Source organism: Gossypium raimondii, chromosome 3, assembly GCF_025698545.1.
Source record: "Gossypium raimondii isolate GPD5lz chromosome 3, ASM2569854v1, whole genome shotgun sequence".
In the NCBI taxonomy this organism is placed as follows: domain Eukaryota; kingdom Viridiplantae; phylum Streptophyta; class Magnoliopsida; order Malvales; family Malvaceae; genus Gossypium; species Gossypium raimondii.
In genome coordinates, this window is record NC_068567.1 from 31,188,576 (window position 1) to 31,211,926 (window position 23,351).

General features: G+C 33.9%; 1 protein-coding gene, 1 non-coding gene and 1 pseudogene across 3 annotated transcripts; all 3 read right to left on the reverse strand.

Annotated features, from left to right (window-relative positions):
• Positions 1 to 453: 453 nt before the first annotated feature.
• LOC105794049 (uncharacterized) lies at positions 454 to 5,473 on the reverse strand. 2 transcript variants are annotated; one of them, XM_052628260.1, is made up of 9 exons: positions 5,044 to 5,473; positions 4,876 to 4,968; positions 4,634 to 4,738; positions 3,965 to 4,027; positions 3,369 to 3,467; positions 3,138 to 3,266; positions 2,209 to 2,388; positions 1,421 to 1,537; positions 454 to 958 (listed from the first exon to the last, which is right to left on the reverse strand). In XM_052628260.1, the coding sequence occupies exons 1-9, from the start codon at positions 5,377 to 5,379 to the stop codon at positions 794 to 796; spliced, it is 1,287 nt and encodes a 428-aa protein (XP_052484220.1). In that variant the 5' UTR covers positions 5,380 to 5,473; the 3' UTR covers positions 454 to 793. The 2 variants fall into 2 exon arrangements, with proteins under 2 accessions (XP_052484220.1, XP_012478486.1); XM_012623032.2 differs by having other exon boundaries at positions 3,965 to 4,111.
• Positions 5,474 to 15,236: 9,763 nt separating this feature from the next.
• LOC128040178 (small nucleolar RNA R71) lies at positions 15,237 to 15,323 on the reverse strand (annotated as a pseudogene).
• Positions 15,324 to 23,022: 7,699 nt separating this feature from the next.
• Positions 23,023 to 23,129, reverse strand: LOC128040191 (small nucleolar RNA R71). The gene has a single exon (XR_008194849.1). It is a non-coding gene; the product is annotated as a small nucleolar RNA R71 (small nucleolar RNA).
• Positions 23,130 to 23,351: the final 222 nt, after the last annotated feature.

The window sequence follows — 23,351 nt, forward strand, 5'->3', positions numbered from 1 at the left end:
GTAGATGCTAATCCACTACACGGTTGTGTATTTGTAGGAGAAAAATTGGTGTCTTGAAAAAGTAAGAAACAAAATGTTTATCTCGATCTAGAGTAGAATCGAAATACAGAGATTATGGGGTACATCATCTCATTAAAGAAATAGGCTTGAATTCTTTATTACCAATGAAAATTTGTTCGTATTGCCTCAAATCTCGTATTTCACGAACCAAACACAATAAAATGGACTATCATTTCGTTCACGAACAAATCCAAGGAGGATTGATTTTTACTAAATACCTAAAAACTGAAAATCTACCCGGTGATATTTTCACAGAGCCTTGAGTTCAATATCTATGTAACAAGTTGAGCACGATTAATATATATGGTCCAACTTGAGGGGAGTGTTAACAGACTATGCAAACATATATTTAGGGATTAGATATTATGCTATTTCCGTATTCAACTAATAGTATTGTAAATCAATAGAGAAACATGACTTTTTCCTTCCAAATACCACTGTTTTAACACCATCCATGGCGGTAATCATCTAATAGAATAAAATTTGCTTCTTTTTAGGTACATCCAAAGTTTAGGGAGGGGATATGGGGCTTCACGGGATTTGAACCGTCCAACCTTGGTACATCAAATTTCATGTACCTGATTGTAAATGTTCTTTCTTTAGGTACAAAATCATTAAATGATGTAAAATTCGGGTTCCAATTTACATATTAACCCTTTGTAAAAGGCAAAGTAAAAGAGGGGCAAGGGTGAAGGGATGAAAAGAGATCAAACCAGTGATACTTGATGGGCTTTTAGTTCGATGCCTGTGAGCGCAACTTGTTCGCAACGTAGAGCAAATGGCTGATATTTGATGAGGGATAGTTTTGGAGTAGCTTCAGATTGGAAGTGAAATCCCCAGCAAGTAAGCGCCTACGAACAAGAATCAGCATTGCACAGCATACCCGAAGCAACGTCTCCTGCAAATACATGTATGTTTTGCTTTGAAGGAATCCATAAAAATCCCCTATGCTACTTGGATTCAGTGTTAGTGTTATATATGATTATGTGTCCAACAAAGGTATATTTAACTTTTCTAAACATTTTTCACATATTTTGTGGGGGATATCCCTGTACCAATGTCCAAATATGTATCGGACAAGAGTGTCGGAAACAGGTAATTCAAGGTAAATGAGGACTCAGAGCAATACAGACATCCCAAGCCTAAGTAATCATGTGTATTTGATCAATGCAAAATAGATGGAAAAATTGAAGAATCCAATTACGACTCCAAAATTAGGTACAATTTGGGTCGCATCAGCCTGATGACATTTGAACAAATTTCAAAGACAACAGAAAAGAGATTGTGAAATCATCCCAAATTACTACAACCATTTATCAACCTAACAAGCTTTGAGTAAAAATCTAGAGAGGGATCATACCAAAGGACCTTCAGGGTCACTTAAAAGCGTGTCCCAGATATGAAGGCTGTCCGCAAAATTGAATTCTTGTGTCAAGAGCAGAGTAATCCACCTAAATGCGTAAAACTGGGGGTTGACCTGTGATATTTATGCACAGCAATTAGCATTAAGCTGAACTACTTGAATTGGCAAGAAATGATGAGGGACTGGGGGTCACATTGTAGAGGAGGTGAGGATAGAGGTGTAAATAAGATGCCATACATGCTATTCAGATTCGGCTTAAAAAACTCCAATTCAGCTCAGTCATTTTCTAATCAAGCTTGAGCTAATTTTCAAGCAGCTCCAGCTATTGAGCAAGTTGATTTCAAGTATTTTAATACTCAAATAGCTTGCGAGCCTCATCAAACTTTTTAATTTAATACATATTTATTCTTAATTTGTATTGAGATTTCTAAATTCTAAGTTAAGCTTTAGCATTAAACAAATCAAGTTTTAAGTCGAGCATGGGATTAAACTTAGCTTTTACTAGGTAAATAAGCTTAATTGAGCAAGTTCGAGAAATTCAATTTTTATATCTAATCAAGTTCAAGCTTTAAAAATGAAATTTGATTAAGCTCAAATAAAACATTAAGCCCTGGGTTTCGAGTTGATCACTCAAACTTCGTAGAGCTTGAGCTCAACTTGCTCAATTACACTCCTAGGTGGGGTTAGTTGTCAGAGGCAAGCATGAGTCGAATGAAAAAGATGACAACTTATGATAAGATAACCTAAACAATACAATAAGCATGAATTTTGCAAAGATATCTTACTTTAGTTGTGATCTCTAGATGGCGCCAAAGCTCTTCATCATGTTCTTTCAGAAATTGTGACAACCTACTAATTGTGGAACGAATTCCCACAGTGCTGTTGTCAAGTTGCTTGCAGAAATGATCACGGAATCCGCTCAATAACTCAACGAAACAAAAGAATGAGTCAGCTTCAGCAGCAGCCTGCAAGACTTCAATACAGAAAGTGATGAAAGAAAAGAATAAAGCATAGTGAAACATTAATCTGAGCCATATTGATAGTAATGATAAAGGAACTAATCTACGTTACTTTTTCTTTTTTGCCTTTTTGAAAGCTAATCTATATTATTTTTAAGTAGTTGTCGACCCTGTAATTGGTCTGTGGTTATCTGTTGACATATATTCTCCAGAAATTTTGGTGCACATAAAAATTTCTAGCTTGTATGTGCCATTCTATGTTACTTGGACTCGGGTATGAGAATCGCATAGGGACCTGTATCTAAAATGGGTATGTTAAGTTTTTTTAAAGTTTTTGCACGGATAGTATGGTCATCTCTCCAAAGGCCAAACCCACATCTCTATTTGCGTTGGACTTCAAGAAGAATAAAAAGTCTAAGCATCAAAGATGTCAATTAATTCAAAACTGATAAAAGCACCAACATGTTTTGTTTTGCACAAGCTCCATATCCATTTGATAATTTTCATCATAGCTTTTGGGGTTTTTTGCTTGAGACAAAAAAGTAGGATTTGGGGGCAATGGTGTTGCAGATAGGAAAGAGAAAGCCAGTGGGTTTACTAAGAACTCCAGTGGATGAATGATAAGTAGATCTCAAAGCTGAACAGAGAAGAAGGTTCCGGAAGCAGAAAACACTTTTTTGGTTGCACCAAGTTTGGCGCGGAGAAAAACATAAAAAATAATAATAACTGTATAGGAAGGATAATGAGATCTTTACCGCCATTTCTTCATCAGGATCATTTCTGAATACATAAAATAGAGGTGCCAAGATTTCATTCATCCCTTGAACATATCTTATACCTGGATTTAACTTGGCAAATACAATTAATATATCTTTCAATGCATCCTGAATGAGCAAGGTACACGTAAGTCAGAAATGACTTCGGTTCATATCAGAACTTGAGTCCAAAGGGTGAAACAACAAAACCACAAGAAAGAAGATATATACCTGATTAGACTTTGCAAGCGGCAAGTCTCCAGAAAAGAAGTGCATGTCTGGATGAGTGCGCTTCACATCTCGGTCAATCTGTTCTATAATTTCCGTGTCCTAGGAATACCCCCATCCCAAAAAAGGGTCAACTCTATCTAGAACCAAGAAGAAACTGGAAATAACTGGGCTCAACAACAACATGACTAACATCACAAGAAAAACACACAAATAAATGGGAAGAAAAAAACTCTTCCTGAATGCTTTCTAAATCAGGAAAACTTAAAGTACTTGAGAATACAAAAGTGAATGACAGATTCAACTAATAATTGAAAATCAGAACAATTCACCACCGCTTTCATGTAGACACTGGCGTACAAATACAGAACAATTCCACTTCTGTCTACATAATCATTAACCCTCAATCTCTTTATTCTATCCTTAAAGTTAACCAAGCACTAGAAATCGGACTCTGATAAAAACACATGAACTAATTTGATGGGAGGCAGCTCAACAAACTGTTTACAATCTTCAATTAAAACATTCAACATAAAAGAAAACACCGGAGATGAAGTACAGTTCTAATAACTGATTTTCAAATGAGCCTAACAATATACCTGGAAGAATTGATTCCAGATGCTGCTTTCCCCAAGGCTTAAAGGATGCTCTCCATGTGTTACCTGTGATCTTGACAGCAGACCACTGCTTTCAGATTTTGAATGATCATCAACTGCAGACTTCTCTAACTTCCTCGTAATTTCTGTCTGACTAGCCACAGAAACATTCAGAAACCCAAGACTCTTACAGAAACAGAGAGAAGAGAGAAAACACACAAGATAACACTAATGCCGTTGAAATTTCACCATAGCATTAACCAAAGAAACTAATCATATATACTTGCTTGCCTATAATGTAAAGTCATTGTAATGTACTTCAGTCATATACTATTTACTTTCAACATCTAAGTGCGAACATGAACTTCTAAAATTTAACAAAGTATATGGGTTGAAACTTGACAATACATATGTTCTTTAGTAGAAGGAACTCTTTTGCTGCTTTAGTTCTTTCTACAGGTCACTAACGTCAGATTTCAGAAATCAATGTCAACATTTAGACCGCTTTCCATTAACACTGTTATCAGTTTTACTTGTTTGTGCCAAAATCAAATGTATGAGGACTAAATTACTCAATTCCATAGTATAAGACTAAATTGCAGTTTCGAAAATAGTAATAGGAACTCCTTATATACACAATTATAACATAAAAAAGGTAAAGAAAACACTTACAGGATTCATCAATAGCTCTTCTTTAAATTGCTTGTACTCAGACCTTTTCTTAGCTAATTCAGATGACCACTGCAAACGATCAGGTGGTAAATACCCTAATAACAACTGCCAAAACAACCAAACAACCCCTGTTTCAGTTTTAATAAAAAAAAATGAATGCATCGGAATTGACAATTCATTCGATTGAGAGACTAGAAATGTCGGCCTTTAATCAAATTTCAAATTTCTCAGAGAGAGACTACCTTCCACACTGTAGACCTAATTCCTGCACCGTCTGGAATCCCTTGCGAAGCAATCCGCCGCAATTCTCGAAAATTTACTACCTTCTTCGACAACTGACAGAAAGAATGTTGGAATTAAAAAGAAAGAAGAAATAAGTTCCAAAAAATGAGGGAGAATCAATTAAAAACCTCAGCTAAAAGCTGAGCCTGGCGAGAGATATCATCAGGAGAAACTCCGGAAGGGCTAGCGTTTTGGTCATTATCATTGCTATTGTTGTTACTATTTTTATCAATTGGATCTCTGAATTCATATTTCTGAGAAGTAACAGTGTACTGAGGTCTTGAGGCTGCAGCGGGAGGAGACACTGGAACCGTAGGCTGAACAATTGGCTCGGAGACAGCGGCTGCGGCGGTGGTTGTGGTTGTGGTGGGAGAAAGGGAAAAACGGTGGAGGCGACCGTCCACGCTGGGAGTTGTGGACCACAGCGAACTGTTGAGCCAATCAGGTATTCGCTCTTTCGCCATTGCAAGATTAGAATCGAGATTTGAACCGATGAAATCGACGAATGTTTGAGGGACTGATATTGGAGAAGGATTTTTTTTTTCCCTAAGTACTAAAAAACCCATAAAATAATTTAAAAAATGGTAAATTCTGCTTAGTTTAACAACATATCAATTTATTATTTTCACATAAATACATTTAAGGTATTAGTATATGACTAGTAATTAAATTTAACCAAATAGATTTAATTGCTACTATTTGGGTTATAATTAAAATTTCAATATTTAAAAAGTAGGGTAAACTACACCCATGGTCACTTTTGTTTACCTTAGGTTACGTTTTAGTCATTTACGTTATCATGTTATAACATTTTAGCCACTGAGCCATTAATCGTTGTTAATGGTGTAATGGTAAGCTGACGTGGCATGTTAAATCATCATTTCAAACAAAATTTTAGGTTAAATTATACAATTGATCCCCATTTTTTTTCGTTTTAAGTAATTTAATTTTTTCCTTTTATGTTCTTTAAACTTTCCTCTTTTTTTTCCATTCTCTTTTGTTTCTCCCTCTGTTTTCATACCTTTCCCATTTCTTTTAACATATTAGAAAGTCGAATTGGCAATGAAAAAAGAAGTAGGAAGTTGACTGTCATCATTTGCCTATAACCAAAACCCTATAACCAAAACCCATAAACCCATACCATGCTTCTTTCTTCACTACCAATTCGACTTCCTGGTATGTTAAAAGAAATAAAGAAGGTAGAAAAATAGAGGGAGATGCAGAAGAGAATGAAAAAAAAAAGAAAAAAAAAAGAAAGAAAGTTAAAAGAACATAAAAGAATTAAATTGCTCAAAACGAAAAATTATGGGGACCAATTGTATAATTTAACCTAAAGTTTTTGTTTGAAATGATGATTTAACATGCCACGTCAGCTTACCATTACACCATTAACGACAATTAACGGCTCAGTGACTAAAATGTTACAACACGATAACGTAAGTGACTAAAACGTAACATTTCAAATATAAGTGACTGAAATGTAACCTAAGGTAAACAAAAGTGACCATGGGTGTAGTTTACCCTAAAAAGTATTTAGAATTAAAATAGACGACTTCGGAAATTATAAAAGAATAAAAATGACCAAAATAAAGTATAAAGACTAAATCCACCACATTCATAAAATATAAAAATTAATAACAAAATTTAACCTTTCAAAAAAAATCAATTATGTCATCAATTTAAGACAGAAATCAATTGAGGCTTAATTGAGCTTGAAGTATTCATGTGATAATTGACGTAGTGATTAATTTAAGAGTTGGCATGAAAATAAAATAACATTACATTTGACGTAAAAAAAATGCTCACTTAAAAAATGTCTTACATGGGAAACTTATTTCCCAAAATTCATTTTTTAGTCCTATCTTGACAGCCACGGGTGTCATGAAAAAAATGCTCACTTAAAAAAAGAAGTGCTTTTACCTTATGTGGGAAACTAATTTCCTAAAAAAAAATTTTTAGAATTATTTCAACACTCACGAGTGTCATGTTTAATGTGTTGTCAAATCTATACACTAATTTGTGCACTGCATGTCAAAAGAAAGTACATGTAAAGTACATACATAATCTCAACACTAATGAGCATCGAGTTTAAAGGTAAAAGGTTTGACCAACATATTTATTTTGTTGTTGCCTCAACCAATTGTATTTAATACAGTGGAAGTAAGTTCCCATGGTTGTCAATTTCCCTCTATAAAAATCCACACATACCTCTTTTCTTCTCACCCAAAATTTTCTCACTCTCCAATTCACAAGCTCTCCAATATTCAAATTCTTTAAAAAAGCACTTGCTTTTATTTACATTTTTTTCAGGGAGAAAATAGCCAACCACATTGCCAATTACACCCTATATATGATGAAATCTCCAATTTAATTTTTTTAGTAATGTATAAATAATTTTAAAAATTTATGTATTTAATAATTTTTGTGATTTTAACTCTTTGGGCCTGACAATTTACACTTTTCAGATCCTAATCCTTGTATCTGACAATGCTTGAAGGATGTCGGTTTGTTTGTCGTATCTAACATGGCAAAGCTCCATGTCATTCAGAACATTTACATTCCATTTGCCATGCAAGGGAGTGAAAATTACTTTAGAAGATGCCACTTTAATAATTGGTCTTCCAATCGACAAAGAGGTGGTGATCGGACCTAATTGCATCAATGTGGAGTATGAGTGTCATCGATTGTTAGGTGCCGTGCCTTTAAGGGAGTAACCAGAGAAAGATCTAGATGGGTGCCAGCAGAAGTGCACATGATTGAAGAAGCTTTTCAAATTGATTCTTCCACTATATCCACTATTGTAAGGTGAACTAGTAAACTAGAGCGTGGATGCTCTAGATTATTAAAGGAATGTTCTTTCCAAACAAGTCTGGGAACAAGGTCCATACTATGTTTCTTTCGCTACTGGAGGATTTTTGGTGTTTGGTAGATTTAGGTAGGTTCTGCTACTCTAATGTATCTTTATAAGGTGTTTACCATGGCAGCCCATGAAATAATTGTCCATGTCAACGATTGGTGTTTGCTCCTGCAGACATAGGCATGGATATGCATTTGTGGTTAGCACCCATCTCTTCTCAACGATGTCAATTCCCTCTTAATTGAAGATAAATGTAACCTCATAAACCCGGCCTAAGCGTTACAGCTGAATCTTGAAGATTACATAAGCCATTATGTTGGCACAAAAAATGTTTAATTTCTTTTAAAACCGTTATGTGTTTTGATTTGTTTGGGAAAAACTAATAACAGTCTCATTAAACTTCTTTGGAGTAATAAGATAAAAAATCAAATACCTTTAAAAAGACTAAGTTCGAACATTTTGAAGAAAACGTCTTGGTTTAAAAATATCACAATGGAAGTTTGATGAAATTTGTATTTTTAATAAAAATCATTATTTAGTATATACCATTTCAAATATCATTTATTTGAATAAAATAGATTTAGGTCTTGTAAAAATGTACTCAAGTTTATAATCGAGTTATTATGTTGAAACCGTATTTGCGTCGAAAGATTTAGCTTTTCATCTTAAATCCAAAAATCATTTTAAATATTGTTTTCAACTTTAAAACATACAAAGTTAACCAAAAATCCCAAATCAATGTCCCATGCCACAGTTCAAAAAATTATAATTAAACAGTCCAAATATAGAAAATAATAGAGAATAAAACATTTAATAAAAGTTCATCTTAGTACTCCTTCAATCAGTCACGTTCATGTCCTAATCTCGAGGGTTATCTAAAATGTTAGAAAATCATAGGGTGAGCTCTTAAAGCCCAGTGTGAGTACTAACTTAAATAAAAACAAATTTTAATTTATACATTTCATAAAATTTATAGAAATTATGTATATCAACACAATTTCATAGATGACAGTATGCATGATAATGTCAATGCGGAGTTTTTTTTAGAAATTAGTGTAAAGTTTTTAGAAAACGTTCCTACCCAACTCCGCTACACACCATAAAAGAGTTCCCTAGAACTCGTTCATCCAATAACACACCAAAATGTGGACAAGCCACCAGATAATGCAAACAAGCTGCCAAAGACAGATATATGTAGACAAGCCACCACAATTGCAGATAAACTGCTAGAAAATATGGTTAACCACCAAAATGTGCAGATCATTAAACTGACAGAACCTTCCTCCTCTCAATATTATCCCAACCCTATGCATGTGATATGACATACAAAAACAAAAGTTTTCAGAGGGCATGCTTAACATGCGAATCAACTTTCTATTACGAAACACTACAGTGGGCATGCTTAACATGTGAATCATATTTTCATTAACAGAAATAGTGGCATGATTTATTTTTCATGCTTAACAAATAATGTCATTAAATTGAAATATATTACATTTGTTAAAGATAGAGAGGATATAAATGCACAAATTATTGGTACAAGAATTAAATTGAAAAGCATGTAAAAGCATTATGCGAAAAGTGTAAAAGAGATATGCATGCATGAAATAACTTGCCCAAATAGATGAGATTAGAACTATTAGGATATTAAGGGAGTTTAGTGTGCTATCTGATTATTAGCACATCAGTGCTCTCTGATTATTAGCACATCAGTGCTTTCTAATTATTAGCACATCAGTGCTCTCTGATTATTAGCACGTCAGTGCTCTCTGATTATTAGCACGTTAGTGTTCTCTGATTACTAGCACGTTAGTGCTCTCCGATTATTAGCACATTGGTGCTCTCCGTTTAGCACATCTGTGCTCTCTGTATAGCACTTTAGTGCTCTCTATTTAATAGTGCATAATAATGCACCTTTGTATCAATCCCGTATATCCTAAGTGTTCTGTTTTGTCTACTAGGCCTCCGCTAAAAAGGAAAACAATTTTCGTTATAAGATAAAAGATTATCTCTGATTCATGTTTGAAATATTGAATAAAAAAGAAGAAGAAGAGTATAGGTGGATAGTAACAAGAGAACGTATTATTCGGGAAATAAGAAGAGATGAAGTGATATTAATGATTGAGAATAGAAAAAGGGTTATAAGGAAAAGAAATAGTGAAAAGAAAGTGAGAAAAAGTGAGAATTCCCGGTTGAACCCTCGGAATAAAACAGATATCCATGAAAATAAAGGTGGTTGCTATGTGTTGATTCCACCGGATATTGTTAATTATAAAGGTGGTTGCTATGTGCTGATTCCACCGGATATCGTTATTTATAAAGGTGGTTGCTATGTGCTGATTTCACCAGATATCATTGATTACAAAGGGTGATTGCTGTGTGCTGAATCCATCGTGTATCTGTTATTATTCCGAAGTGTTCATCGGGAAATTGACTAAGTAAAAATACATGAGATCATGTAATGACTAAGTGAAATATAATTTGAAAATTTGAAGTTGAAGTATGAATTAATATATATACCAATAAATCATTATATGTTTGATATTTAAAGGAAATTGAGAATGTATATTAATTATGAATTTCCTTGTAAATTAAGCAAAAAGGAAATATAAGATTATATGAATAACTCCAAAAGTAATCTACTAAAGGTCTTCTATTCTTATGGAAAGGAAAATGAAGTTCATGATAAAAAAAAAAAGAAAACAAGGAAATTTCGAGGATGAAATTTATTTTAAGGGAGAGAAATGTAATACCGAAAATTACTACAAGAAGAAAGTATGATAATATTCTGATATAGTAAAATAAGGAAATAAAGTGATAAAAAGGGTAATTTTGAGTTATGTCAACATTGGGAAGTATATTATGACATATTAATTCAAGAAAGGATTAAATCGCAAAAGTAAGAAAAATTTTGTTGCCCAAGAGTAAATACTCAAAATTTGAGGGGTTAAAGTGTAAATACAAAAAATTTAAAGGACCAATAGTGTAAATATTTTAAGGGTGGGATAATCTAGAAACTAAGGAAAATGGATGAATTAGGACCAAACTGAAAATGTGAAGAATTTTGAGGGACTAAATTGTAATTTTACAGAATTAAGTGATGACTCAAGGATGGAATTTTAAAATATTATAAAGGGCAAAATGGTCAATTAGAGAGAGAGAATTATAGAAGATAATGATGATGTTGGTGATATTTTTAATTAATTAATTAGATAAATGTTATTTAGTTAATATTTCATTAAGATTTTTAGTATTATTTTATTATTAAATGATTAATATAAAAACGGAGGAAAGATGAAGAGAAATCATCATCTTTCCCATGCATTTCACGTTAGAAGAGAAGAGAAGAAAGAAAGTTTTGCTTTCTTTACAATTTGGTCCTTCCACAAAAAATTTACCATTTTCACCTAGAAATCAAAAGAATTTCCATAGCCATCAAGAGAGAAATATAACAATCATATTTTCATTAACAGAAACAGTGGCACGATTTATTTTTCATGCTTAACAAATAATGCCATTAAATCACATATCATGAGTGTTGGAATATAAACATAATATCTCATTTTTCAGTAAATCACACAAACATATTCATATCATCATATATTAATCAGTTTAGAATCACTTACTTGGAAATCATCTGTAACGCCCTTCACCCGACCCAATTCACCAAATCCGGGTTTTGGGTATTACTACATAGAAAACTTAACAAAATTTTTGAAATAAAAGACAAAAACTCATTACTGAAAACATTTCTCAATAATTTGATTAAAAACTCTTTACTTAGTGAACAAAAGAAGTATTTGCAAATAACATATCATATTGATCTTGCTAAAATTTTAGTATAACACGTAAGTTACAAAAGACAAATTCAAATGGCGTACTCCTACTAAATGCCAATTCTTCTTATACGCCTATTGTATGCATAGTATCCCTTTTATGTTGCTTCTTTGGCACAATCCTCGCATCATCTCCTCAAGTTCTTACACTGACAGGACAAAACCTGAATCATAAACATGACACTAGTAAGTTCAAAGGAACTTAGTGAGTTATGAATACAACTTACCTTTTTAACTTTTCATGAAATTCTTCATCTTGAATATTTGGACTTTCCTGTATCTATCTTTAGTGAATACCTTCCCAGTTTCAATTGTATACTTTCATACTTATACGCCTCTCATCATTCATGCCATATCCTCGTTCATTCAACTATTTGGCTAGCTCTAGGTCTCGACATTCAAACACCACACTTTTCATTTCCTTTAAAAAAAATTCAATAATTATTCTTAAACAATTAATCGCAGCACTATTTTTGACGAATATCACTAATTGGTCATAATTTTGGCGGATACCTTACTAATCATTCTTTTAGCGGATACCCTTATTAATCTTGATAAATCGAATCATAATCTAAACTGAACTATGATTTATCCCAACACATAACCATATAGATGAGAGTTTCTCCAAATCGTTCAAAAGAATTATACACATCTTTGTAACGAACATTAGATATCTAATATACCAAACATCATAGATTCTAACAGAGTTTAGAACAAAACATGATTCTAAACACATATGTCAAATAGCTTAGAATTCTACCATAGTAGTTCTAACTCGAATTGACGAACTCTTGTACTACATATACCTATATACTAGGTTGGCAGATAATCACAGCATATACTCTAATTGAACATGCTGAATCATATTAAAGCTTCAGACAAAACATATTCTTATTACAGATTTACCATAGTACGCCACTAGGGCCAAACAAAATACCCCATAAAGGCGACATACAGATTTAGCCACAAATGCAATTTATAAAGCACGCCACAAAGGCTAGCAGAATACCATAAAGGCCATGTCAGATTACCACATAGGCTAATAGAATACCACAAAAGGACATATCAAAATATGCCATAAAGGCCAGATTAGAGTATGCCATAAAGGCTAGCAGAATGCCACCTAGGCATTGTAAACTCTAAATTATATAGATTTTTTATAGCTATTTATATCACCTTTTTACTTAAAATTTATATTAATCCCGAGTATTTGGATACTTAACTAGGTCATTTTTTTTCATATTGAGACAATAGGCATAGTTTTAGTCAAAGTATGCAATTTTACGGATTAAATTTTTCATAATTTAACTATCTTATGTTAAATAGCAATATTTGTGCTTTAATTGTTGTTGTGGGACCATTGAATTAATAAGTGTGGGAGCTTATTTAAATCATACATGGACATGAGTTATACTACACCTTAATTGGATGGCAAAGACAATAAATTGAGTCAAGAGAAATCAATTTCATCCAATTGAAGTTATCTTGTTGGAAGGAGCAAGTTTGATAGTTATTGGGGTCACAAAGCCGTCCAAGTAGGGGAAAGTAGTCCAATTCGGCTAAGGCATCAGGAAAACCCAAATTAGCTTGGGAAAATTAATTTTGAGGTCCCTACACTTGTGAAAAAAACAAAAAATCAGCCCCCAACAAATACCTAAGAAACCTTCTAACCCCTTGCATGATTCATGCATGAAATCAAGCATGAATCAAGAAACAATCAACCTCTTCCTCCACATTTCATGGTCAGCCAACGAAGGGAGCATTTCAAGGGATCTCCATGCTATTTTTAGCAAACTCCCTAGCCATCCCTCTTCTATAAATACCACCAATCATTTCCCATTTGAGGCATCTCTCATTCATCTCTCAATTCACATTCCTCTTATCTTTCTCTCATCTTTTCTCCCTTCTTTTCCACGCATAAGCAGTCCATTTCTCCACTTCCCTTAGCTAGCATTTCCCTTAAGGAAAACCACTCTTGGCTGGCCACCTTGAGGAGCATTTTGCGAAGGAGGAATCACGAGAATCGGAGGAAGCCACCATGATCGGTCTTCGGAGAATCACCGAAATCATCAAAAGTTTTTTCTTTCCTATTCCTTAATTTTGTTCTTAGTTATTCAACATATTTTCAAATTGTTGTGATGTTTTTCCATTGACAATGATGAATTAATTTTGTTTAGTTATAATAATTGTAATGACTAGATAAAATTCATTTAATTCATGTTTATATTGTTTTGTGCATTAGTTGTTCATGCTTCCATTTAAAATAATTATATATTTCATGCATTAAAATATGTTTGAATGCATTAGAATTAGTTAGTCAAGCCTAATTAGATGATAACTAATGGACACGATAATTGGAAGGCGGCTTAATTTATATCCTAATAGAATAAATTACGAGTTCATAATATATTAAGATAACTTATTACCTTAGATAACTTTAGGTTTATGTGATTAAATTATTTCAAATCTAAGTCATCCCTATTACTTCACATAAATCCTAAGGAATCCTTAGTTAAATTATGACATTGGTTTATGCATATTTTTCTAAGTATAGGATTCGATTGAACTTATATGAGATTCCCAGTTAATGAACAATCGAGTTGCCATGGAATATTTTCCGAACATTGTTAAACATGATGAAAATGGATTGAGTCAAGTATTGTAATTGTTCTAGCTTATTCATGTTATTGTTGTTGAACTTGTGAAATTGCTATCACCCTGCATTTTAGTTCATCTCATTTGCATTTAGGTTAATTTGCATCTAGTTAATTAATTTAATTTTAACATGTATCACTTAAAAATTATTGTGTTTTCTTTACCAACTTGTAAATCCAAAATTTTGAAATTATTTGATTAATAGATACAACCTCTATGGAGACAATAACTTTTTTACTTACTTATTTCTTGATAATGATTGTGGACACTTGCATAAACCTACACATTACAAGTTTTTGGCGCCATTGCCAGGGACTATTAATTTAGTCATTATTATTTCTTACAATTTAGTTTATTTATTTTTATTCTTTATTTAATTAATTTTTTATTTTTTTTGATTTTTTAGGTGCTTCTGAGCATAGATCGAATCATTGATCTACTTTCTGTAGACCCTGAAATTGAGCAGACATTTCAACCAAGAAGATGAGAAAGATTAGCCCAAAGACAAGCCATAGAGATGGACCTTGAAAATCAAAATGATGTCTAAGGGAATGGAGCTGCTAATGTTCGTAATCCAATCCTTATTGTTGATGATAGGGATCGAGCTATAAGGTAATAAGTTGTGCCACTTTTTAATTAGCTAAATCCGGGAATTAGGAGACCGGAGATCGAGGCACCACAATTTGAATTGAAGACTGTGACGTTTCAAATGCTTCAAACAATGGGCCAATTTAGTGGAACGCCCACAGAAGATCCACACCTTCACCTTCGACTATTCATGGAGGTGAGTGATTCCTTTAAGATAGCTGGTGTAACTGAAGACAGATTGATATTGAAGTTTTTTTCATACTCATTATGAGACCGAGCATGAGTAGGGATTAACTCGTTGCCACCACCTTCATTTTGAACATGGCAAGAATTAGCTGAACGCTTCTGGTAAAGTATTTCCCACCTAGCAAAAATGCTAAGTTGCGGAATGAGATCACCACTTTTCAACAAATGGATGATGAATCCTTATATGAGGCATGAGAAAGATTTAAGGAGTTACTTCGTAGATGCCTATGGGATTCTACATTGCATCCAATTGGAGACATTTTATGATGGTCTCAACGCACACACAAGGTTGGTGGTAGATGCTTCTGCAAATGGTGCTCTCTTGTCGAAGTCTTATAATAAGGCTTATGAGATCATCGAGAGAATAGCCAGTAACAACTACCAGTGGCCAAAAAATCTAGTAGCTTCAGGAATACGAGTAGCTGGAGTGCATGAACTAGATACCCTTACTTCATTATCAGCTCAGGTTTCTTCTGTCTCATCAATGTTGAAATAGTTTACTACTAATGGTTTAAATCACATTGCAACTCAGCCACCAAGTCACTTTGATGTTATTTCCTGCGTATATTATGGGGACAATCATTCTTTCGAGAATTGTCTATCAAATCCTGAGTTTGTTTACTATGTAGGGAATCAACACCAAAATAGAAGTGGACAAGGACCATAGTCAAACTTCTATAATCCTTCATGGCGTAACCATCCAAACTTTTCTTGGAGTAACCAAGGATTTGGATCGAACAACAACTACATGAGCATAGATTAAATCAACCCCAAGAGTTCAATCAACAAGTTCAAAAGCCACTGCAAGTTGAATCGTCCAACAGTTTAGAGAATTTTTTGAAGGCGTACATGGAGAAGAATGATGCCTTAATCCAAAGTCAAGTAGTAACACTGAAAAATCTAGAGAACTAAGTCGGTCGGTTAGCTACGGGGCTTCGTAATAGACAACAAGGAGCCTTGTCGAGTGACACAAAAAATCCAAGGAATTTGGGTAAGGAGCATTGCAAAATAGTTTCTTTACAAAGTGGGAAGACTTTGGAACTCAATGTAGTTGAGGTTGTAGACGAGCCCACCAAGGAAAAGGAAAATCAACTGACAGTTGAAATTTTTGTACCAGAAAAGCCAGATTCTACCAAGTCTAAATAGGTAAAATCTAAACTAGTGAATTTTGATAAGCTAACACCTTCTTTAGATGCAGATACAATACGCTAGAAGAGTTGACCAGTCCAAGCCAAAGCTCCATCACCTCTATATCCTCAAAGACTCCAACAACATAAGCACAAATAAGAGGTAAAATTCAAGAATTTTTTTAATGTTCTAAAGTAGCTTCACATCAATATACCATTGGTAGAAGCTTTAGAATAAATTCCCAACTATTTCAAGTTCATGAAAGACATCCTGTCAAAGAAAAAGAGGCTTAGCGAGTTTGAGGCTATAGCATTAATGAAGGAGTGTAGTGCATTCCTACAGATTAAACTACTTATAAAAATGAAGGACCCTAAAAGCTATACTATACTCTATAATATTGGAGAATCTTACTATGGTAAAGCTTTATGTGATCTTGGAGCAAGCATCAACTTGATGCCAAAGTCTATTTTGAAGATGTTGGGCATAGGTGAAGTAAGACCCATAACTGTGACACTTCAATTAGTGGATCGATCTTTGGCATATCCAGAAGGAAATATCAAGGATGTTCTGATATGTCTAGACTAGTTTATTTTTCCTTCTGATTTTATTGTCTTAAATTTTGAAGTAGATAAAGAAATGTCGATCATCTTGGAGAGAGTTTTTCTAGCCACAAGAAGAACATTAATAGATGTGAGAAAAGGTGAACTCACAATGAGAGTTCGAGATGATCAAGTAACATTCGATGTTCATAAAGCAATGAAATTTCCTGATTCGACGGAGGAACGTTCAGTAATGGAGGAAATAGAAACCTTAGTTTCTATGGAATGGGAAAACAATTCTATAGAAGACCCATTGGAAAACACTTTAGGGTCTGAGCCATTGGAAGATGAACAAGGTAAGGAAAGTATGGCTTTGATGGAAGCCAATCCAAGGGACTATACTCAACTAGCATGGTTTGAATCATAGGATTTAGAAGCTCAAGAATACGCGCAACCCAGATTGTCAATCGAGGAACCACTCAAATTTGAACTTAAGGTACTTCCTTCTCATTTGAAATACATTTATTTGGGTAATAGTTCTCCCTTGCCTGTGATTGTTTTAGCGGAACTAATAGAACACTAAGAGGATTAGATGATTGAAGTCTTAAAGAAATTTAAAAGGTGATCAGCTAGACCATAGTTGATATTCGAGGAATAAGCCTGTCCTTTTGTGTGCACAAGATTATCCTAGAGGAGGGTGAAAGAGGTAGAATCAATGGGAAAAGAAGACTCAATCCAATAAAGAAAGAGGTAGTTCGAAAAGAAGTTATCAAATGGTTAGATGCAGGAATTATCTACCCCATCTCAGATAGTTCGTAGTTAAGTCTACTATAGTGTGTACCAAAGATGTAACAACCCATTTTCAGTGAAACCAGAATAGTGGTTTTGGGACCGCAAATTCGATGTGAAAATATTTATTTTATTATTATTATTTCAATGTTTACAGCATGTTAGTAGTATCGTATAAAAATTTCGTTAAGAAATTTTACCATTTGCATTAATTCGATAAAAATGAGTAAATTGCAAAAGGTGTAAAATTTGAGTTCTATAAGTTAAAGGGATTCATTACCGATGAAATTAAATATTTGGAGGGTTAATGTAGTAATTATTCCATTGATAATTTGAGTGGACTATTATGGCCATTATTTATGTTTCTTTTAAAGGTTAGTAAAAGGTTAAATTGGTAATTTAGAAGTTAAAGTAAATTAAAATAAAACAAAAGGTTTATCATCTTCAACCTTGAGCATTAGTAGCGAAAATTGAAGAAAAAGAAAGAACATTAGGGCTTGAAAGCATTCAGTCATATCTCCCTATTGCATGTAAGCATTTTTCATCCCGTTTTTAATGATTTATACATTTTTGGAGTCGTTGTAGCTTAATCTAGCTAGCCTAAGGACTAATTTGCAAAACTGTTAAAATATTTAAGTGTTTCCAAGAATGAATTTATGTTGTTTGTGAAGTTTGATGATAGAAAATGAAACATTGTTGTTAGATAAATAACTTTTGTTAAGTGATTTTTGATGAATTTGTCAATTAGAGATTTAATTGTAAAATGTGAAATGGTCATGGTGTAATTTTTGAAATAATGAAATGTGTGGGCTGGTAGGAGCTTGTATGAAATTTGGCTAGGCTTGGATAGGGGTGAAAGTGCATGAATTTCATTTTTACGAGCCTAAGAACTAAATTGTAAAGAAATCAAAATATTAGGGGGAAAAGTGTATTTTTACAAAAATGTGAATTTGGGTTGAATTCAATAGAATAGTCATTAAATTGGTTGAATTTATTTAGTAGATCAAGATAAACCTCAGCCAAATTTAAATCGAGGGAAGACGAAAGTTGCGGATTAGTCGATTCTACTCCTACGCGCTAGTTGTCGAAGTAAGTTCATAGTATTAAATGGTATAATTGAATTTCCATATGTATTCGTATTTTATAATTAAGTAGTTAATTGTTATGCAATTATACTTGATCGCACATACGTGCCCCTGGTTTACTTCGGTACCCCTGATTGCACATAGGTGACCCTGTTGTACTTTGGAACCCTTGATCGCACATACGTGCCCCTGTTGTATTTTGGTACCCCTGGTTGCACATACGTGCCCCTGTTGTACTTCGGTACCTTTGATTGCACTTACGTGCTTTGTTAACGGTTCAGTAACATCAATCAAGTAAAATAAGAGTTTTATTCAATTACTGATAAGTTATTTAAATTTCTTGTTCTTACTAAGCTTATAAGCTTATAAGTGTTTGTGTGTCATTTTGTAGATTACTTTTGCTGACTTGGAACGGATCGAATCTTCGGCTCACACTATCCACTGTTGTTGGTAGCTTTTGAACTCTTTAGGGTTGTGACAGGTATATGTGGCAATATATGTATATGTATGTGTTAGTTGTTTCTGGTATAATGATGAACTACTAAGTTAGGTGTTTAGATACTTTGTTTTCTAAGTTCGTGTATATAAATATTTTGACTTGATATAATGTTATGAAGGTAAATACTTGTGAATGGTTTTGATGTTGATGAATTAAGTTGTTACGTTGGCATGTATATTTATGGCTTGAAGGATGGAAGATGGAATGGTAGTTAAAATATATGCTATGTGTGTTCTTACATTTGTTTGAATGTGGTTATTTTGGTATATTAGATGTAGTTGACATTTATGGCTATTTATGCTAATGCTTGTTAATGAACATTGAATGGCCAAATTGGTATAATGAGTGTGGCTATAATATGTGAACATAGAAGTAAATGTTGATATGAAATGGTTTACAAGTTAGTTGTTTTGTGCCTAAATTATGCATCTATAAAGTACATGTTAGTTGTTGTGATTGAGGTGCCCTTTGAGGATATTGCTTGTATGAATATATGCCATATTGATTTAGCTTTGATATACATGTTCTAAGTGCAACTTGAAAGCTTGTTTGTATGTAGAAAATTGATTTTAGGTTTGTGCATGAATGGGTGAGAAAAAATGGCTTGGAAATGGCCTATTTTTCATCCACACGGCTAGAGACACGGGCGTGTGTCTAAGTCATGTGTGACACATGGCCAGGCAACACGGTCGTGTGTCTCCTATAGCTTACAAAAGGGTCGCAAGTCAGGTAGTTACACGGCCTGGCACACGAGCATGTGAGGCCATGGAAACACGAAAATTTACACATTTTTACGTACCCTTTTTAACTTAAAATCAAACAGTTTCGATAAAATTCTTGTCGAAAAAATAATTAATTTTTACAAAATAATTAAAGTGCACTTAAAATATGAACATGTTGAATTTTAGTTGATTTTATAATTAATTTTGATGAATTTCGGTTATTTCCGACAGATTTGCACAAAGGGCGAAAAATAGCTCGGCAGACACTGCTAGAAGCAAAAACCGAGAAGCAATTTGAAGTATCGAGGTGAACTAAATTTCAGCCTAAGACGGTCCAAAATTATATGTATGAATTCATAATATAATTAATTTTAACTTATATCCAATTTAATTTGGGTTAATAAATTATTATTAATTAATTATGAAAAAGTAAGGGTAGATTCTTAGTAATCCTAGCAATCCAAATCAACATCGTAGACCTTCAATCTGTCGCCGCAGCATCTTTGCCATAACATTCTTAATTATTTATTTATTCGCTCACTTTGTATTCTTGTAATCATTCTCGTAATTGGCATTACATTTTTATTCTTTCTTTGCCTTAGGATTTTCCAATATTAGTCAGTATACATTTTGCACTCATGCTTATTATTTTAATTTATCACTGCGTACTTAACTTAGTTATCACTTTATTACTTGATTCGACGTGTATACTTGAACAACTTGCATATCATAATCACACGCGACAAGTTTTTGGTGTCGTTGCCAAGGATGAACAATTTGGTGTAATTTGGTTCAGTTATTTTACTTAATTCCATTAGTTTTATTTAACTTAGTTATATTTAATTTCCAAAGGTTTTCCATTACTGCATGAGAAGAGGCATTCTGATGCGAGCATGCCTCGAAGCTCACCTAGCTCAAGCAAGGATCTGATGGTGCTGGCCAAAGGTCCTATAAAGCGAGCTCAAGCTAAACTCTTTAAAGAAGCCATTTCGGCCTTAGTCACCCAAATATAGGCTGAATCATTGTCCGAAAACATTGAAGAAGCCAGCAGTTCAACGAGGACTCCTTGCAACCTCTTGCAAGTCGACCTTAGCTCCTCTTCAGTTTTCCCAAACTCCGTTTAGCTTGTTTCAGCTCGTTTGAGCTCATTTTAATTTATTTCCAGCTCATACTTTATTTCTAAAATAAACTAAGTGATTACTTTAATTACTTTATGTTGTTTTAGCTCATTGATTAGTTTATTAGCTCATTACAGCTTATTACATGTTTTTTAGTAAAATTTGAGCTAGCCGAATTAATGTGACGTAATAAGTCAATATTTAATTTGTCTTAGCTTCGTTATATTTTATTAATGTGTCTAAGGTACGAATTTATTTTTTTCCAGCTGAATTTAAGCTTGCCTTAACTCCGTTAATGTGTTCATTTTATTTTGGTGCAGCCAAATTCATGAAGGATGATTAATGCTACGTGCATGAACGACTGGTTACAACGAATGGAGAGATTCATACATGGCCGGCTGCAATGCATGGTGGCTAATTGTTTGGCTTCTCCAAGCACCTATTTGGCCAAGGAGTAGCTACCCATCAATTTCTCAAGTTGGTTGAAGATCTTTCCAAGGCAGCCTTAAAGGTGTTCACACTTACTGAATTCCCCATTCACAAATGAAGTCCATTCGGTTATAAGCATTCACATTCAAATGGCTCTTCAACATGGTGTTCACACTTCTAATGACTATTCAAGTTGCCTAATTAATGCCTTCAACATTCGACTAAAAAAGGAAAATTAATTGAACTCATTTAAGCTCATGGCCGAACCTAGACATGCCCAATTAGCTCTCAATGCTTCCAAATTCATTCAGCTGAATTCCTTCCTCATTAAGCTGACTTGTGGCATCCCCAAAGGCTGAACATGGAAAAGGAAGGCTTATGGATTTATTCAAGATTATTTCATCTTATTTAAAGCCAAATACTTAGTCATTAAGCTATGTAATTTGTCTATTCGGGTAGCCTCTGTCATAGCTATAAATACTTAGCTATTTTCAATTTGTAGGAACTTTTGTCAAAACTTTTATCCATTTGAATGAACTTTGAGTTCTTTGTGAGGTTTATTCCTCTCCAAATTTCGTCCGAGTCTCACTTGACTTATCTGCTCATTAGTGGCATCAATCTGATTCTCTTCTTGAACTTATCACCATCTTGGTGTAGCGTTCACCCTATCCCTTATACCTTTGGTTCTACCTTGTTAGGTAATGGGTCAAGGTCCCCTTCTTTCATTCACCAAACCACCTTAAGCTATATAAGTCCTGAGTCACACTCTCAATAGTGTTGGTTCGTTCTTGACGCTTGAGTTCGATTTCCATTCCACCTACTTATCATATTACCTATCTTTAATTCTTCGTTAGCCCAACCTATTCAAACCATACTTAACCTACTTTGAACATTATTTACACCCACTATCCTATTATTTAGCCGATTACAAACCTAATACAAGTTTGGAACGATACTTTCTCGTCTACGATCGGGCAACTAAGATGACTCAACTCACATTATCGAGGCGGATCGCATCACATTCTTGCTAACAAAGAATATCCTTTTGACCTAGAGATCGAAAGAACTTTCAAAAGAATGTGAAAAGAACTACAAAAAATACCTGGAAAGAGAATGATCCTGGTCTCAATGATAATCCAAATGGTCAAGATGCTAATTATTCTATTCGTAGGGTGGTACCTTGTATGAATGATAATTTGAATGGTCAAGGCACTAATCTTTATGTTTGTAGGGTGATAGATGATCGAGATAGACCAATCTAAGAGCATGTTGTGCCAATTTTGGATGACTTGAATCCAGGGATAGTCAGACCACAAATACAAGCACATTAGTTTGAGCTAAAATCAGTAATCTTTTAGATGTTACAAATAGTAGGACAATTTGGTGGACTACCCACTGAAGATCCAAAATTGCATTTATGACTTTTTCTAGAGGTTTGTGACTCATTTAGGCAGTAGGGTGTTCTTGAAGATGCTTTGCGGCTTAAAGTGTTTCAATATTATTTAAAAGATCGTGCGAAGGCATAGCTAAATGCTCTGCTGTCTGGAACAGTGGCATCATGAAATGATCTTTGCTAGTGGTTTTCAGTACCGTATAACCCCTCAAATATGAAATCCAAGCTTAGAAATGACATCACATCTTTTCAAAAATTGGAGGATGAAACACTATATTAAGCTTAGGAATGGTTCAAAGATTTAATTCGAAAATGTTCGATGCATGGATTCTAACACTGGACTCAGATGGAGATATTCTATAATTTGTTGAATGGGCATATGAGGATGGTAGTTGATGCTTCTGCCAATGATACTTTGTAGGATAAAACTTATAATGAAGCATATGAGACTTTGGAAAAGATTTCCAACAATGATTATCAATATCCTACCACAAGAGTTGGGACGGGTAAGAGGGCTGCTGGTACTCTAGAGCTAGATACAATCACTTTATT

Bases quoted from the DNA above. Each gene is read 5' to 3' on its own strand.
- LOC105794049 (XM_012623032.2), bottom strand. From the start codon at position 5,379: ATGGCGAAAGAGCGAATACCTGATTGGCTCAACAGTTCGCTGTGGTCC. The intron at 3,267-3,368 runs GTATATATCTTC...TTGCTCATTCAG, and splicing joins CGCTTGCAAAGTCTAATCAG to GATGCATTGAAAGATATATT. The intron at 1,538-2,208 runs GTAAGATATCTT...TAAATATCACAG, and splicing joins ATCTAGAGATCACAACTAAA to GTCAACCCCCAGTTTTACGC.